The sequence below is a fragment of the Scomber japonicus genome, chromosome 3 (assembly GCF_027409825.1).
Source record: "Scomber japonicus isolate fScoJap1 chromosome 3, fScoJap1.pri, whole genome shotgun sequence".
Lineage (NCBI taxonomy): Eukaryota > Metazoa > Chordata > Actinopteri > Scombriformes > Scombridae > Scomber > Scomber japonicus.
In genome coordinates, this window is record NC_070580.1 from 27,634,709 (window position 1) to 27,651,955 (window position 17,247).

At 39.7% G+C, this 17,247-nt stretch overlaps 1 protein-coding gene across 1 annotated transcript in view; it reads right to left on the reverse strand.

Moving 5' to 3' along the window:
* Positions 1-3,265: 3,265 nt before the first annotated feature.
* LOC128356263 (metabotropic glutamate receptor 4-like) overlaps positions 3,266-17,247 on the reverse strand; it is a 130,488-nt gene continuing 116,506 nt past the window's right edge. Inside the window, exons 7-10 of the mRNA XM_053316752.1 lie at positions 15,374-15,510; positions 13,092-14,027; positions 5,695-5,941; positions 3,266-3,315 (exon numbers count right to left, since the gene is read on the reverse strand). Of these exons, the coding sequence (XP_053172727.1) occupies positions 3,266-3,315; positions 5,695-5,941; positions 13,092-14,027; positions 15,374-15,510 (1,370 nt within the window). The remainder of the gene's footprint in view (positions 3,316-5,694; positions 5,942-13,091; positions 14,028-15,373; positions 15,511-17,247) is intronic.

The following is a 17,247-nucleotide window of genomic DNA, read 5'->3' on the forward strand; positions in this document are numbered from 1 at the left end:
TACTGTAGCATCCAGAGCCAGTGAAAGTCTGTGGAGGGGCAGCTTCTGAAAGTTAAAGAATCATAGCAGAGTGGGCTCTTCAGGAGCAGCAGCTGAAACAGCCTGTTTCAAACAGAAGCTGATTTGAGGAACTGCAAAAGGGTCAGTAAAGGATAAAAGAGTTTTTTGAACTCTAAGTCATGCAAGGATGTTCCAGTAGAGCCGAGGAATGAAAACGAAGACCTGGAAAGATCCCCTTCAAAAGAAGACCAGTCCTGACATAGTCTTCTCATATGGTTATATGATTTTATGATAGAAATCATTTGTATGATGCTTATTTACTAGAATGAGATTTTTGTTGATGAACTTTTACTTACTGTAGTTACTACACCTGCATTATACCAATATGGTCATCATGGTACATCATGGTATTCTGTGATGTGTGTTGGTGATTGTTATTATACTCATACTGTATAGGTCATATTCCTTTGGGTTCCGTACATATGATATATATCTGTATATACATGTATATATATACATACATATATGCTGTGGTAATAGATGGTTTAATGTTGCAGTGCAGTAAATGAAATCATTTGTTTTAGAAACAGCAACGTGTTGAGTCTTTGTTATAATTTTGTGTGTGGATGTCATTAACAGAAGTCATTCACTCATTTTTGACTCAAATAATCACAAAACAGTGAGATGGATGAACTGATTATTGCGTTTTGTGGGTCTTGAGGAACAAACAATGAAGTTATTTGCAGCTAGTGCTGGCTTTAGTCTCACTTATTAATAATGTATCAATTTACTGATTTATTTAGTCACTTTATTACTTTTCTAATATAATGTGTTATATATTGTTGCTGCCAGACTGGCATGAGACCTTTCTAAATTTGTTCAAACAAAGACTATATGTCATGCAGAAAGCTGTAGCCTCATGAGACTCAACATTGCAGACACCTCATTCTGTCTCTGCCGTGTGAAGATGATGTATACTGTGCTCTGCATATTGCAGTAATCCAGTACTCCAGCATGCATTTAGTGTACTTGCTATGCAACAACTGTTATTTCAGAGTCTTTTGTATAGTGGGCTCACAGTATCTGGGGGCGTGGAGAAGATGATAGATCCTGAGAGCTTGCTGCATGCAGAGGCCTTGGATTCAAGTACTGACTAACCATTCATTTAAAATAATTTCATGTTTCCCTCCACCGGTTCTCTGTCCTTCCAGTGCTATTATCAGAGCAATTGTGGCAACATATTATTCAGAGGATGACAGCCATTGTCTTTTTATCTTCAGGGCTGACAATGTTGTTTTTAATCTGTATTACTTTTTTACAACAAGAATAAAAAACAACACTCACACACTCACACACAAGCTCTGCCAATCATTTAGATGGCGATAATGTAAGTTTGCCACTGAGTCATCCTGTTTTACATACATCTCTTTACATTTATACAAACATGTCAGTTCATCTCTTCCTTTTACAGCCAACAAATCAAATTAATGAACAAATTAATTTAGATTTTCCTGAATCACACAAATCTGTAAAACAGATCTTGAAGTTTGAAAACATTTTTAATAGAAATAAAATTTTGTATAAAAAAAAACTAAACATGCTTCACACACTTCATTAGTTTTCATGAGGTTTTACAAATACATAGTCAGATAGCCAGGCACTGTATCTTTTTGTACATTTTCCCCAATTTTAGGATATGTCAGGACATAAAGCAGACATCATCAGTCTATTTAATAACATACATTAACTTGCCATTTAATTTGGTCAGCACTCACATTTTATTCTGCAACACAAATGGTGCTGAAAGTAATACAGAGAGAGGCATGAAAAGCAGCATTGAATTCACAACACAAATGACCCCACAATGTTTTCCTCAAGACATTAGAGGGCTTTTATACTGCTCAAAGCCAACTATTTATCTGTTCAGCGAGCTGAGGGTGATTTATAGAGATATCGTATACTTTTGCAATTAGATTTTCATTTGTTGAAAAGCCTTACAACTTCCTGACACCTCCTCCTTATCACGAGAGTGCCTGAGGAGGACATATAGAGTAATGAATTTCCTCTGTAGCTTGTCCATTATGGATATCACCTTCGAGGCATATTGCACGATCCTCTCTCTCAAGGGCATACTTCATCTTAATTCCCCCTCCTAATGGATCTGTACAGCTAAGCTTTACCCTTACGCTACGCGTGACCAAGAGAATCGCTAGTGGCAGTGATGGGAGGGTCATCCTGGACGACAGCTTAAAGTAACATCTCCTGGCTAAAATACGATCCATTTTAACCATAAGCCACCGTTTCAAAGCACATACAGGTATGCAGAGGGCAGTGTCAGCCTTGGGCTAACTGATAATACAAATCATGGCCTCACTTAAGCACAGATAAACAATCACTCACTAGACCTTCACCATTTGAGAACAGTTTTTAACGTACGAATAGGCTCAGGCCCAAACAATTGTAACAACGCTGCAACAGAGTTTAAACGCATTCCAAAGATATTGTTTTTTTTTTCTTTTTCTACAACACAACACATGATGTTGAAACTGGCATGCTCAAAATCGGCAGAGACCATCTTATATTTGTAGTCAATGTCATTCTTATTAACTCAGCAGAAACCTGGAAGAGGCAAACAAAAATAATGGAGTCTGGTACAGATTTGTTGCATTGTTGAGATGATCGCCTTTTTCAATCATTTTTGACTCATGAGACCGAATACATTTAGAAGTAAAAATAAAAACACAAACCCTTCTTAGAAATCCATGGACCATGTTTTCATGCCTTTGTGGTGTCGATTAATCCCTTGTGATGCCTTGAGGATTTTAAGATTAATTATAATTTGCAAAAACTGGCAGACAACATTAAGAACACCTGAACATATTCTTGATTTTAGTTCAATTTCAGTCAGCGCTGCTCAGGATGACAGAGAAGTCTTTGAAAGAGGGCATAGCTGAAATGTAAACACTCAAAAGGAAAGCTCCATCCTTCAGTCTCCAGGCCTCTGCCATGCAAGTATTTTTCTTTTTTTTCTTTTTTTTCTTTTTTTAAATTAGTGTGAGACTTACAGAAGATGGAACCTTACAATTGTACTGTTATCTGTTCTGGTCCCCGGGTTGTCCATCCCCTGCACCTCTTTGTGGTTTGTCCTCACCATGTCACATCTTTGGGCAATGCTTCTGTGATCTCCACTCATACAATGACACATCCACTGCATGTTTTTCACCATCAAGAGGAAATCCTGAATTATGACACGAGCCTTTGTCCCTTAGATTGCATGGTTGCTGTAGCTGATGTATGTTTGCTTTGTTGAGAAACCTGGAAGAGAACAAAGAGAGGAGAGACTGAGAATCAAGCGGATTCAAGGTAAAACATCGTCACATATGAGAAGAGGTGTTATGATGTGATGTGATATGATGTGGGTGTTTTTGCTTGGCCCCTTTTTCCTGGGGTATTAAGTACAAGATGAAATGCCACATAATAGATGAAAATCAGCTTCCAGTTGCTGTTTAGATGCAATGCAGCATTGTAACATAAATGCCAGTAATTCCCAAATATTCCTAAGCTCTTTCGCTATTTTTTACCATCAATGCACAGCCTGTATTACCTACAGCAAATGGCGATTTCAGTAAAGCCCACTGCACCCCCCCTCCCCCCCACCCACCCACCCACACCACCTCCTTTTCCTTCAGCTATCAGGCCTCAACTTTCCAGTTGTCTCCCCAGACCGTGTTAGCTGATTCGCTGAGGTGGAGCAGATAAATCCTGACATATTGCCACCAGATCTAGGCAGTTGGGGGAGCTGGCCCAGACAGGAATTTTTCAATTTCATCAAGCCATATATCCACACTGGCGATGACAATGACAAATGGTGCTTATTCAAATAGCCATGCGCTGTACAGCCCCTGTAAACAGTAACCTCATCAGGATAAATTGCTGCTGGCTATCAATTCTGTGTCTTTGCCGTCTTGCCACTTATTGTAACAAAAGGCCCTATTAACCCTCAACAGGAACATAAAGCAAGAGAGGAATTAATGCTGCACTGTGTTTACATGTTGCTATTCTGATGGGCCTCACAGCAACGGCCCGGGCCATTGTGACTACCGTGTATACAGTCTATATTGATTTATTTTTTTTGTGTTAACAGTAAACACAATGTCAGCGCTTTTATTCTTTGGTGAAGGGAAACATTTTTCTCTACTGTTGGTATGAAGAATTAAGGAGTAAATACAGTCTTAAAATGTGTGACAATAGGCTTGATTCCCTCTTAGTGCAGGCCAGGCGGAGGGAGTGTATCTCCGTTGACAGATGTGAAACCTTTTCCTGCCAGAGGCAAGCTGAGGAAGAGCATTTTGGATGTCACATGAGTAATTTCTGCTGACTCATTTGCTGAAGTTGTTATTTACTTCACTTGTATAAATCCAGAGTCTGTCACTGATACAGTGGTGCTAAGCATTTTTATTGGTATTGAGATTAGAGGGCGGCATGCTTCGAGAGATTCAGCTGCTTCAGAAAGTGAGAGTCAGATGTGACTTGATTATTTACAGTTTAAACCAGGTTTTGGCCTCTGTAGCTTAAAAGGTATAAATCTTTTGAACGTCACAGGTAGGTGTGGTCTGGTTGACATGTGACCACACCCAGCTGTGATGTAGTATGATACTATGTGTATGGAAAGATACCAGCACTAAGCAGAGCAAACAGGATTATTACACTGGGAGTAATACTAAGAAAGTTGCCAGTCTGCAGAAATAGAGCCTAATGCAGCATTACTCTACCAGGGGTACCAGGGGAAGAAGAAAGAAAGAAAAGTTATTCTGAATTATGTTTCTGTGTTCAAGCAGCCTTCCCTGGCAAATAACAATCTGGCCAGTGGTTTCTAAGTTTGAGTTTGAGATATGAATGGACAGCATTTATGTAGCACTGGATAGTCTACCAACCGTTCAAAGCAGTTTACAACACAGGCCAACATTCACCCATTCACACACACATTCATACACTGATGTCAGAGGCTGCCATGACCTCTTCTGCATCAGAGACTTCTGACTTAAATAAGTCAGTGTACTAATTAGTTAATGCATTAAACATTTCACTCGTTAAAACTGTGGTGGGATGTTAATGGAGAAAGCAATGGTTAAAAAGAGAAGGTACCTTTTTAGTATGTGGCACAAGTCATGATGTCAAGTTTCTTGTGTAGCCACTAAATTCAATGAAATAATGATGAAAATCAGGTTTGTGAGCATTAAAAGAAAAATGACAAAAGACTAAAACAAAACAAAAAAAACATCTCCTACTTGCCACATTTGAACGTATATCTGAAGTAGATTAGTTGTCGCATTGTTGAACAGCAGAATATGGTCTGTGTTGACAGCTATAATCCATTCCTTCATGACTCTGCCCCCCCCCACCCCCACACATAATTGACAATGCTGTAATGCTTCCTCCTGACTCGCAAACGATATCCAATTCCCTCCCACCAAATGATCAACGGTGGTGAATTTACTGGATTCAGTGAAGTGTTAAATAACATGCTACACATCTGTTAATAAGTAATTATTTGTTACTCTGCTTCCTATCTTTGCAACAATTTGTTTGATTTACAGACAATGAAGGACAAATCATGCCTGAGACAAAGAAGAAGAAAAAAAGATCCAGCAGGCTCTTAGTCAAAGTCTTCCTCATTAGCATTCATGTACTTACTTTGTGTTTCGAAGCTTTCGCACAGCTCGGTTTTGGCTTCTCCGTTGGGTCTGAGTCCGGCCTTGGGGTTGAACTTGTTGGACATGGTGGCAGCGGTAACCACGGCCTTGAGGCTGCGTGTACGCTTGGGCACATTCTGCTCAGGGTGGAAGAGAACCACGTAGACCTTGGGCATGTAGAGCAACCCCAGGGACACTGAGGCGCTCAGGCTCACAGAGATGGTCAGCGTGGTTGTCTGGATGTACATCTGCAAAAGGCAAATACCAAACATGCACAAAACAAACAGTTTAGTCTTTTTTTGGCACGGGCTGTTGCAGATATTTCAGTATGAGAAGCGGCCTGTACAGTACAAGTGACATCTGCTGTGTATCATTCTAATTAGAGCATCCAATGACCCGTTTGTTAGCCAAGCTGTTGTTGAAGTAGTTTTTACTGAGGCCAAAAGAGGCTTCAAAACTATTCACTGCAAGTGATGCAATAACATTTGTTTTAAATCAGCATCTCATCTGCTTTTACAGCACGTGTGCTGAACCAGCCAAGGCCACCTTGTTTGTTTAATTTTCTGCCATGCTAGTTTTAATATGGCCATCACGTCAACCTGAACACAAATTTGATAACACCAGTCGATTGGATCCTATTCTAACTCATAACAAGCAGGCCCATAAAAAAGAAACAAGCTCATGAAAATTTTACACTTGGTCAAATCCTCTGAATCAGGGGGGAGGGCAATGCTGAGTATCACTCTCACTCATTTCATTTGAATTGTTTACAAAGCTGCAACAAATTAATGAGTCATCATCAGGGAAGCATTAAAGAAAAAGGAAAGCTTCTGTAATTTCTATACATTATGCTGTGTTGTGACTGCGTGACTGGCCATCCGGGAGGAATTAAACTTGTGATGTTGTGTTACACAAGTCATAATGTAACAGCCCTGCAGACATGAACGCATCCTGACATTTTAATGATCTCTGTCTAGAACCAAAACATTCTGCTTCAGTCAATATGTAATGAGAAAATGATAATGTACAACCAGATGTATAAATTATGCATAAATACAAAAACTATGCATATATAATTTCATACATATGGCCTGGTATACACATAGAATGTGTGTATCTAATAATCTGCCAATTATTTTATCGATGAACTGATCATTTGTGTGGTCTGTAAAATGTAAGAGAATTGTAAAAAAAGAAAGTAACAAAAGAAAAGAAAACAAATGTCAAGTTTCCATAGCCCATTCTTACTATTCATGGTCAAAATGTCTTGTTTTGTCCAAACCCAAACATAATCATAGAGGAGTATGAAAACCTGAAAATATTCATAGTTGGGAATCTGGAAGGAGTAAAAAATTGCTTTAATCTTTTTTTGCTGATTCATTGTCCACCAATCAGCTAATTGGCTAGCTGACTAATTATTGCAGCTCTAAATGTAATTTAGTAATGTTTTTTTTTAACAACTCATAAGAGGGTGATGAAAAATTAAGATGAGAGAGGGATCCTAAATAATAAAACATTTGTTTCAACTGTTAGCTTCTTTTTGACATGAGTATTATAAACAAAATCACTGATTATGTTTTTGTATGATGATGATAGAGATATCAATTTTGATAACGTGTGCACCTGTATGTGACAAGAATGTTTTCCACATAGGAAATAGCCTCCACTTCCTGTCTCATATTCCCTACTCCCAGTCAAGCGTTGCAATACAAATGTTCAGTATATTTACTTTAATGTGGACAGGAACTGGCAGTCAGTTTCCTTTTTTAAGGATATATGAAAATATGAGAAGCTGTTATTATTGGGTTTTCCCCAAGTGGGTAGTTCCAGGCCTGAAAAGTGAATCCAATGCGGAAGTGCGTTAAACCTGCATTCTCTCTAATGGCCATCAGAGGTGACTCCACTGGCTTCAAAAAGAAAATGACCCTACTTCTCACTTGATTTATTATTTCAGTAAACACTTTCCTAATCAGTTTGGTCTCAATCACTAGCTTCAATTCTTCTTCAATAAAATTATGGTCCCATTTAATTTAAATTTGATGACTAAGTAGGGAGCTTTTGGACATCACATGGTTACATTGTAATTGACAAGACGCTACAATGGCAACAACTCTGGTTAGGTAACTAAGCTAACAGCTAGTGTTAGACTCAGCTCCACTCCTCATTACTTCTGTCTCCAAAAAAATCCAAGTTGGAGACGGTCAAAATGCCAATTTGAGGCTTCTAAATGAGAGTCCACAAACCAATGGATGATGTCATGCTGGCTAAGCCCATTATTTTTATACAGTCTGTGACTTTACCAGGGTGGCAAAATGATTGGTTCTCTGCAAATTGTACAGTATGATTGGCCACTCTTTTATGTCAAAAGCATTTATCACAATTACTATTCCAAATCCACATTCAATCACTAAGAACCATATTCAGTCCTGCTCTTAATTCTAATGTTCCAGCATCTGGTCTGAATCTGTCGCATTGTGACGCAACCCAAATTATCACACTGCCTCAAGGAAAGACTGTTTATACATTTTTTCTTCTACTTTTAAACACATTCATTAAGGCATTTTAAAGTTCCTGTCTATTTCTTTTAATAAAAGAAAACAAATGTAATTAAACCACTCTTGGTTCATATGTATTTGTTCTTAATAATGTGTGCAAAATCAAATCAGAACCAAATATTTCCCGTGGCCATGAGATTAGAATAAACTAATACATTCCCTCATGTGTAGGCTTTGCACCCTGAACTGTAAATATTTTATATGGTTCTACCTTTAAAGCAGTATCTCTTCCTTTTGACTGGGAGAGTTTTCATCTGCTGCTGAGTGACCCCCAGTAGGTCTCTGCTGGTTATTCATCAAAGCAGAGTAACATTTAGCTCCCCAGATGTGACCTCTGCTTGAGAATATCTTGTTTGTTTTTATTATTTGTGACTCTTCACTGTACTTTCCCTCCGGGCTGGCCGCATCTCATCTCAGCTAGCCCGGGTAACCATGTGGGACCGCTGGGTAGAGTGAAGAATGGGAGAATGGAGGCTGTATGATAGAGACAGCTGCAGTGGTCCCCTCCCAGCTGTAGGGGAGTGTTAACCAGTGAACTGCTCTGGGCTCGGTTCACTGCTGCCTTAGGGATAGACGGCTGAACCCAAGCTGTTACACACATAAACAGAATAAAAATGTTGCTGCTGCTTTTCATCCAATAATTAAACTCTCCAAAGGCATCCTTGTGGTCATTGATATTTAAAATTTGTCACTGATATTTTACAGTTGGCGAGGACGACTGTGTGGTGCTTTCTAGCCGACAACCAAATGTGACGCAGTTTCTGAATCATCTCAGTTATATCTTGGGCATTGACTGTGCTGCAGTGTGTTGTTATTCATCAACTACACTATCACAATATTTAAAAGCTAATGGCAGTTGGTATATCAACCTTACTGATTTATTGTTCTAACTTGAAAACACAATTTGTCCATCTTGTCACAATACAATTCTGCTAAAAGTTGATAGATGATAATATTGAATTACTGCTCAGCCTTTATTTGAAATCAATATATTTCTTTCTGGTAGTTCGTCACATAGTATCAAGGTGCCACTGGATGAAAAAAAACCTCAAACACCTACTGTACTGCTCCATTGAGCATGGAGTCCTGTCTTTAGTGTCAGAGCAACTCCAGTATTCATTTCAATAATTTGTTTCTCCTCATTGCAGCACACCTGAGCGTGCACAGGCTGGAGCTCATGAAGGCAAGTCGCTGTAAATCTCACACACCTATCATCACATTGCCATCAGCATATCTTGCCTGTGGGCAAACATAACCTAGAGTAAGCAGCACATGGCAGCATTAATGCATGAACTAGATGCAAGGAATACAATGAGGATCTATCAGAACATGATAAAAGGAGTCAGCAAAGAGTAAAAAAAAAAAAAAAATGTCATCAACACAGCCTACAGAGAGAGCAATGCAACAGAATGAGAACGCCTGTGATAGCTGATAACGTAAGATTAATTTGAGAGTTAAATATAAACAGTTTCTATTTTCAACCAGGGACTCTGGAGAGCATCTGCAGCAGGATGCATACTATCAAATTCATTTAAACTGGATAATTCTCATTCTACATTAAGCTATTGCATTATTTCACAGCATGGTATGAAAACTGGAAACACTCAGCAGAGGGGCTTGCTGCATGAGAATGCAACTATAATTGCACTCTAATTAAACTAATAAACAAATAGAAGCCTTGGGGGACATAAAAATATAGCTTCATGGCAGAATGTTATTCATAAAGATCATAGTCCTTTGGCCTTTATTAGCTTCGCTGCATGTTCACCCATTATTCGAGCAACGATAGGTCAACAGCGGAGACCCAGAAGGCTCTCCGAAGTCCTAGATGCTGCTCCGCTCCCTCTGCTCTGAAACATCAATCCTCATTATGTATTATTGGGCCTGTGGGACATTACTGTGAATAATGCAGTTTATCTTCAGATTGACAATAGACAAAGGGAGAGAGATGGAAAGAACCGCAGAGAAGGGGGGGTGTAGGGGTAACAGGTAGCAGGGAAGAACACCGAACCAACACTGTTACAAGCACACTCTTGTCTGACATCTGTTCTCGTTGAACTCACTGCAACTCCCACACTTTGTCTGACTAGTGCACTAACAGCAGTTTTTGTCGTCGCGTTGACGGTGCCAATAGTGTGATGGAGACTTCATAGAGAAATAAACAACACCACTCAATTCATCAGTCCATTCATGCACTATAATGGCAGGAGCTCTTTGTGTGGGATGATTAAATTTGAACTGAGCCTGTTGTGCTGAAGCTACATTCCCATGCATGCTATTGTCTGATACAGCTCCCCCTCCCTCTGTGTCTTTGAGACAGCCACTGATTTATACTGTTTCTCCAGGTAAGCAGGTGTCACGTCTATTCCTGAAGCTACCATAAAGCACAGCGATCACGCTCCATAGATAGACCAGATGTCCCCGTTTGAATGATAGAGAGAGCCTCCCATGGCATTTGTTACATTTATCCTGGCACTAGATGACAAATAAATGACACAGCTTGTAACGCTGTGGCAGAGGCCCTCTGTAAACTGGTGATGAGCACATAGGCAACTAGATAAGGTAAATCAAGACCCGGAGGAAGTAGAGCATTTAATTTCCTCTGAAAGGCGTGTTAACATAGGCTGTGAGGCTTTGTGGGGCCTGTCATTTACAGTATGATGATTATGAGGTGTGTTTGCTTTGACATGCTAATTCCTTAAATAAGAACAATGTTTATGTAACAGTACAGAGAATCAGTCACATATTTCTTTTTATTTAGTGCTGTATGGTGTGACTAGACCATTAGTATTTAAGTACATTTTTTCAGATGCAACACTCTTTTGATTATATATTCTCAAAAATGTAGAACATTTCCCTAAAGCAAAATTTACATTTCTGGTTACACCTTAATGTAGCTCAGGGCAATGAAACACAATTTCTAAATGATAAAAGTAGAACCATCTTCCAGCCATTCTGTGTACAGTTTTTTACAGGAAATGATAATTAATGAGGGACTAATCTAGTTTAGAGTCTTATACGGACCTGAGAAGTGTTTTTCAGGGTTTGTTTGAATTCAATACGTCTGAGGTATGGAGGAGGAAATAAAGAGTACGACTTAACTTACCCTTCAAAGATTTTTCTCACTTCTATTTTACTATTCAAAGCCATGCTAGCTAATGGATTACCTCATCCTCCAAAAAAAGCTGTTCAATCTCACTGTGATTGTATAATTCTCTTTCATCTTCAGAGAGAGGAGATGAAATGATTAAACAAAGAAGCTGTTGACATGTGACTTAAGATGTGCAACATTCACATTAAAGAATCATGTGGATTTTGCAGTTGGACTGTTTCTTTCTTCCTTGAGTATGCTACTGTATGTGTATGGTGATCAAGAACGTAGAGTGATGGTAGTTTCAGTTCATTTTCCTGAATATATTTCAGTAAATGTGATATAAAACAATCCCAAGCAGTATTGAACTCAGCAGGTCTCTCATTGTTTTCAACATGAAGAGGCTGTTGCTCAGCTTCAGTGTTAAATGCCAGCAGATGTACGGTGTAAGAGAGAGCTAATATGCAGATTCACAGCAGTGTGGACTTTGTGGTGTTAACACAACATGCAGCATATGAACTACTGGTCACATACTACATTATTAATGTGGTTCAATTGGCTGCAGTCATATGCAGATTTTCTGCAATGCTGTAGACTGTTGAAATGATTTTCGAATGCTGAGCGTGACAATGTGCACACTAGGTCTCTCAAGAATGTTTTTCCACAAAGGTAACTATCACAGCCAGTTTTCCAGGGCAGCATTTTGATGCATTGTTTTGTTTAATCCCAAAGGGGAGGAGGTAAAGATTAATTTGTTGCATCTGTCAAAACCATGCTGTCACTGCTGATAGTGTCCATGCCAGTTTGAGGCTTTTCCCTCACCACTGTCCTCTCTTGTAGCCACTGAGCCCCTTTTGTAACACTGCCAAAAGACCTCTTTCAATTGGATCTACACATTTCTACCGTGTCATTGTTGCACCCCTTTGGCTTTGTACCCAGACTGTCCCCTCTGAATGTGAGTTCCAAGTCCAACCTCGATTTCCATGTCCCTTTCGGATCCCTCTTGACCTGAAGCCTCCCAGTGCTCCCACTGGATGTGATCCAGGTCCACCTTTCATAAGTTCAGGCACATTGATTTGACATGGGAATACGAATGTGAGCTTGTGTTTGTGTAAACAGCTCATCTCTCTCTCTAATGCACTGTGGCATACAGTCATCACATGTATATGAGTCACAGGCTTGTGTGCTGCCTGCAGAGTTAATATAGACTGAATTTATAAAACTGTATTCAGAGTTGGTAAATTGTAAGCAAATCAGAAAGCTTCTACGTGACATTTGCCTTTTAGTTATTGTTTTGGCTGTCAAGTTGTTTAATTACTTAATTTCTTTAATTGCTCAGGTCATAAAATAAGTAGAACGAAATATTTTAATATGAAGTAAGTGAAAATTGCCTTTATGGGAATGAGGTACATGGATTAGTGAATTGCACTTTTAAGACAAAGTAAACTAATATACAGTGATGGAAAAAATACTAGTAGTATAGAGTAGCTCAAAAAGTTATTCCAATTAAGTTCCCTTAACATTCAGTAAATGTACTTTTCATCACTGCATTGTAATATTTTCTTGTTTAAAGATCCTGTCCAGGTGTCCTGCCTACACACTCCTGCAATGGCAGAAATTGATTTCAAGCATCCTGATTAATGAGCCAAGAGGAAATACGGTAACAGTAAGCTAATAGATTTCATATTTATGAAAGTTTTGCAGACAAAAAACAAAAAACAAACTGCACTAAAGCAATAGTTGTAATCTTACCTTTTCTGTGGACTGTGAGGTGCCAAAGAATATTGGGATGAATGCTAGCCAAATAATGCAGGTGGTGTACATGGTAAAACCAATGGGTTTGGCCTCATTGAAGGTCTCGGGCACCCCTCTGGTTTTAATGGCGTAGACTGTACAGGTGACCATGAGCAGCATGCTGTAGCCCAGCAGGCAGATCAGAGACAGGTCAGAGATGTCACACTTGAGCACACCACGAGCCAACACCGGGTTAGATGTCCTCTGGTCCTCATAGTCAATGATGGCTTTGGAGGGATCCACGCCAAACCAGATGCACACGCCGAGCAGCTGCACTGAAGCCAGGGTGAACGTAATGGCTAGCTGGGAGGCCGGAGAGATGAACCTGGGAGCGCTCACAGACATTGTTCCCTGCTCAAAGATGCGGTAGATACGATTGGTTTTAGTAAGCAGGGCAGCGTAACTGATACTCATGCCCAGACCCAAGAAGATCCTGCGGAGGGAGCAGATTCCTACATCGGGGGTAGAAATCATTAGGAAAGTTGTAGCATAACAGAGGAAGATGCCAGTTAGCAGCACATAACTCAGCTCTCGCCCTGATGCTTTTACAATGGGAGTGTCATTGTAGCGGATGAAGGTGACAACCACAAACAGAGTGGCCATGATGCCAACGACTGCAATAAGCACAGGGATGACTGCCCACGGAGAGCTCCACTCCAGCTTAACAATGGGGATTGGAACACAGCCGGTGTGATTCTCGTTGGGCCGCAAATCAAAGCGACACATCTTACAGGTGTAGGTGTCCGCCTGATACTGATAGCCATCGCAGCGCTCACAGTGCCAACAGCATGGGATGCCCTTCACGATCTTCTTGCGCTCGCCGGCCTGACAGGGGTGGCTGCAGATTGAGGAAGGGATCTGACGGACACCGCCGGGCCACTGCATCTCACTAACCTGCAAAGGAGGCAGAGAGACACAGATAACCATGAATGGACACAGAGAGGGATAGAGGGAGACAAAGACAGACGAGAAGAGATTTGTTGTTTAGTAAGCTGTCCATATCCTGTAAAATAGCGACATATAGAGGTAGTGATGTTTTATTGATCCAAAAAGATGCTCTGGACGCCTGGAGCTCAAGGACAATCTAAAGGGTGATTACTCGCTGTTTGGGTGTTTCAAGCAGGGCTGAAGTACCAATCTGTACACTCCTATGTTACCTGGTTTTATTTATTTATTTAGGTGGGGGGTAGAAAAGGGCAAAGTGGGGGTCAAATAAAGCATTATTTTAAGATTCAGCAAAATTTTCCAGGGGGAGGTTAAATTATCTCAAGGGCAAGACACAGGACTAACGGGCCAACATATTGTTTGCTCTGCAGGGAACTGACACAGTGCTTCTCTCCTCTCTTATTTATTTATTATTTTTTTGGCTTTGGTAAATACAGTGGTTGTTTGTGTTCGAAAATCAATACGCTGCTGTCTACGATCAAAGGTATACAAGATAAATTCTGTTTCAGTATACAGCTCTCCTTTGTGGATTTCCTGTCTTAACGCGAGCATACTTGTAAAGATAAATTAAATGTGTCTTTTTAAATGGGTCTGCTCTCTTTAATGTTATGTTATCAATTTCACTCAAAGCCAGTAAATTTGTCTCTGAATATGCATTTAATTAAGAACTCAAAGCTCACTAATTAAATACAGTCGGCTTTAGACTCAGAATTGGCAAGTTCTACAGTAGGTGCCCACCACGAGCTTTTCTGTTTTCTCTTTTTTTTCTTCTCCACAACACATGTTGTTGAAAGAGGTAAAGAAGACAAAGCTCCTCTCAAGCAGCTTTATGTGTTCAATTGTACTCTGTTTTGCCTGCCCAAGGCCTCCTCTTCATTTAGTCAAAACATAATTTGTTTGGTTCCTTTATGTAATTTACTGTTATAATACCGTTACTTCATCACACTCCGTTCCCACAGTACTGTTTTTGGAAGTCAGTGATTCTGTCTGGAGAGATGATATTAAATATGTCTGTCCTTAAGCTCTTATGGCTTTCTTTTCATCACAGTCCGCCCTGTTAATCATTTAAAGTGCCCTCTGGATATTTACACCTTTGAAGATTGCACTAAGTGCTATCAAATGATTCAGGAGGAGTTAGTGAGCAAACATGCAGCTGCTGAGCTGCAGAAAACAACTTTTCATAGAGAAGCATTTTCACTGCAAACACTAACACACATATAACACTTGTAGGCTGAATGTTATCAATTCTTTTGTGTGGGAATGTGTGGGTAAGGAATAGAAAGGGGAATGCTCACATTGAGTTGGAGATTATCCGTCCAATGTCCGATGCTTTTGTATTCAGCCGTTCGGTTTTGGATCTGGTATTGGTAGATCTCGTAGCGCCCGGGGGCATCTCCGTTTTCGTTGAAGAGAACTGGGTTGCCAGCTATGCCTAAATGAGAAAATAATCACACTATTTACTACATGTGTATTGAGCTATTTTCAGTGAAGCATGACTCTGTGAAAGCAAACTAATGTGTTGTCATTGTTACTGTATTTATTACAATTATTAGTGCGGATCAGATTTTTCTTTTCAATTATGTCTTTAATTCTACAAGACGGCTAAGAACAACTACTATGTCTGCAGTACAGTAGATGTTTCCTCATGAAATCACACAGGTATAGTGTATATTCTAGGTACTAGGTTCATATTGCACGATTCAGTTTGTAAGTATGTGTAATGTGGGGTGTCAGGGTAGTCAATAGGCATGAAGCAAGTCTTACTTTCATGCCAGAGACCTGAGTTCATGTCTTATCAAATATCAACAATTACCATGGTTTCTTTTACCATCACCAAGATCCAGTTAGACTCAAATGTCTGATTAGTTCAGGAGTTTACATACTGAGCACTTTAGCAGGAACACCTGTGCACTCTAATGCAATTCAATACAACAGCTCTGCCATAAACTCGACTTTTATGAAGCTTACAAATTTTCATTTTCAATTCAGAAAGGTGATAATTCTACTTTATGTTTATTATTGAGGTTGGAGTGGGTGGTGGTAGTGTACTGGAGCGTATGTGTGTTATGATAATGGGTTGGACAAAATAATTAGAAACATTTTTCAGTATAATGCACTCCATAAAGTATCACCTTATCACCTTCCTGACAAAGTCAACAAGAAGTGAAAATAAGCTTTGTGAATGTAGAATATACGGTAGAGCGGTTGTATTGGATTCCATTAGATTGCTCAGGTGTTCCTAATAAAGTGCTCAGTGATAGTAGGTGTGGTGTTTTGCTCATTGACATCTGTTTCCATCGATGAGAGAAACAATAGGGCAATCATTTCAGGCTTGCAGGGAGGGATTAACAATGTGGATGTTATCTTCCTACATAGCTCATACAACCATGAAAAAAGTGACAGAGAAATTGCCACAAGCATCAGACGAGATTGATGGAGCTGTACAAGGTTTCGTAAGCAGGCTAACGGAAATAATGATTCTTGAATCAGTGTTTTTTTTTTTCCTTTTTCTTTTGGATCTTTGTGAAAAATGTTGCTCCTTAGGCCTAGGACAAACCAAAACCACAAACAGTGTCTCAAACAGAAACCTGAACATTATACTAAGGCTGAATAAATTATGATAAACAGAAAGGCTATTCAGTGTTGATCTTTTAGCTTTTTAACCTTAATGATCTTGTAGTTGTTGTAATGTGCAAATGTAGAAATAAATTATTTTTTAAAGGTTTGCACTGAATGTTCAAAGATTTCACTGAGGATAATCAGGACCTTTTGCGACCAGCTCTGTGTTACTGTGTACCGAGCAACATCTATTAAGCTGGACTGCATGCTAACAAGGCCTTTGGACAATGAGAATTGGACATTACATAACTGGATCATCACAGGAGCCCCAGCTGCAATTGACCCTCTCTTGACCTCAAGCACACTTTTCTCATAGTTCGTGCTGCCTGCACAAGGTGTCCTCTGCTTTATCATTGTGATAACAATTTATAACAATGTATTCCTGTGTGCCGTTTTAAGACAAGCTGTAATAATATGTCACAAAGACAGCACACCAAAGACTTCTCTGTAAACTATCCCCAGTGGAAACTAGATGAACCACACTTCCAGTTCAGCGAATGTTTAATCACAGTAGAACATGGGAAGGTTCTCCTAGGAGGGAGAACGAGGG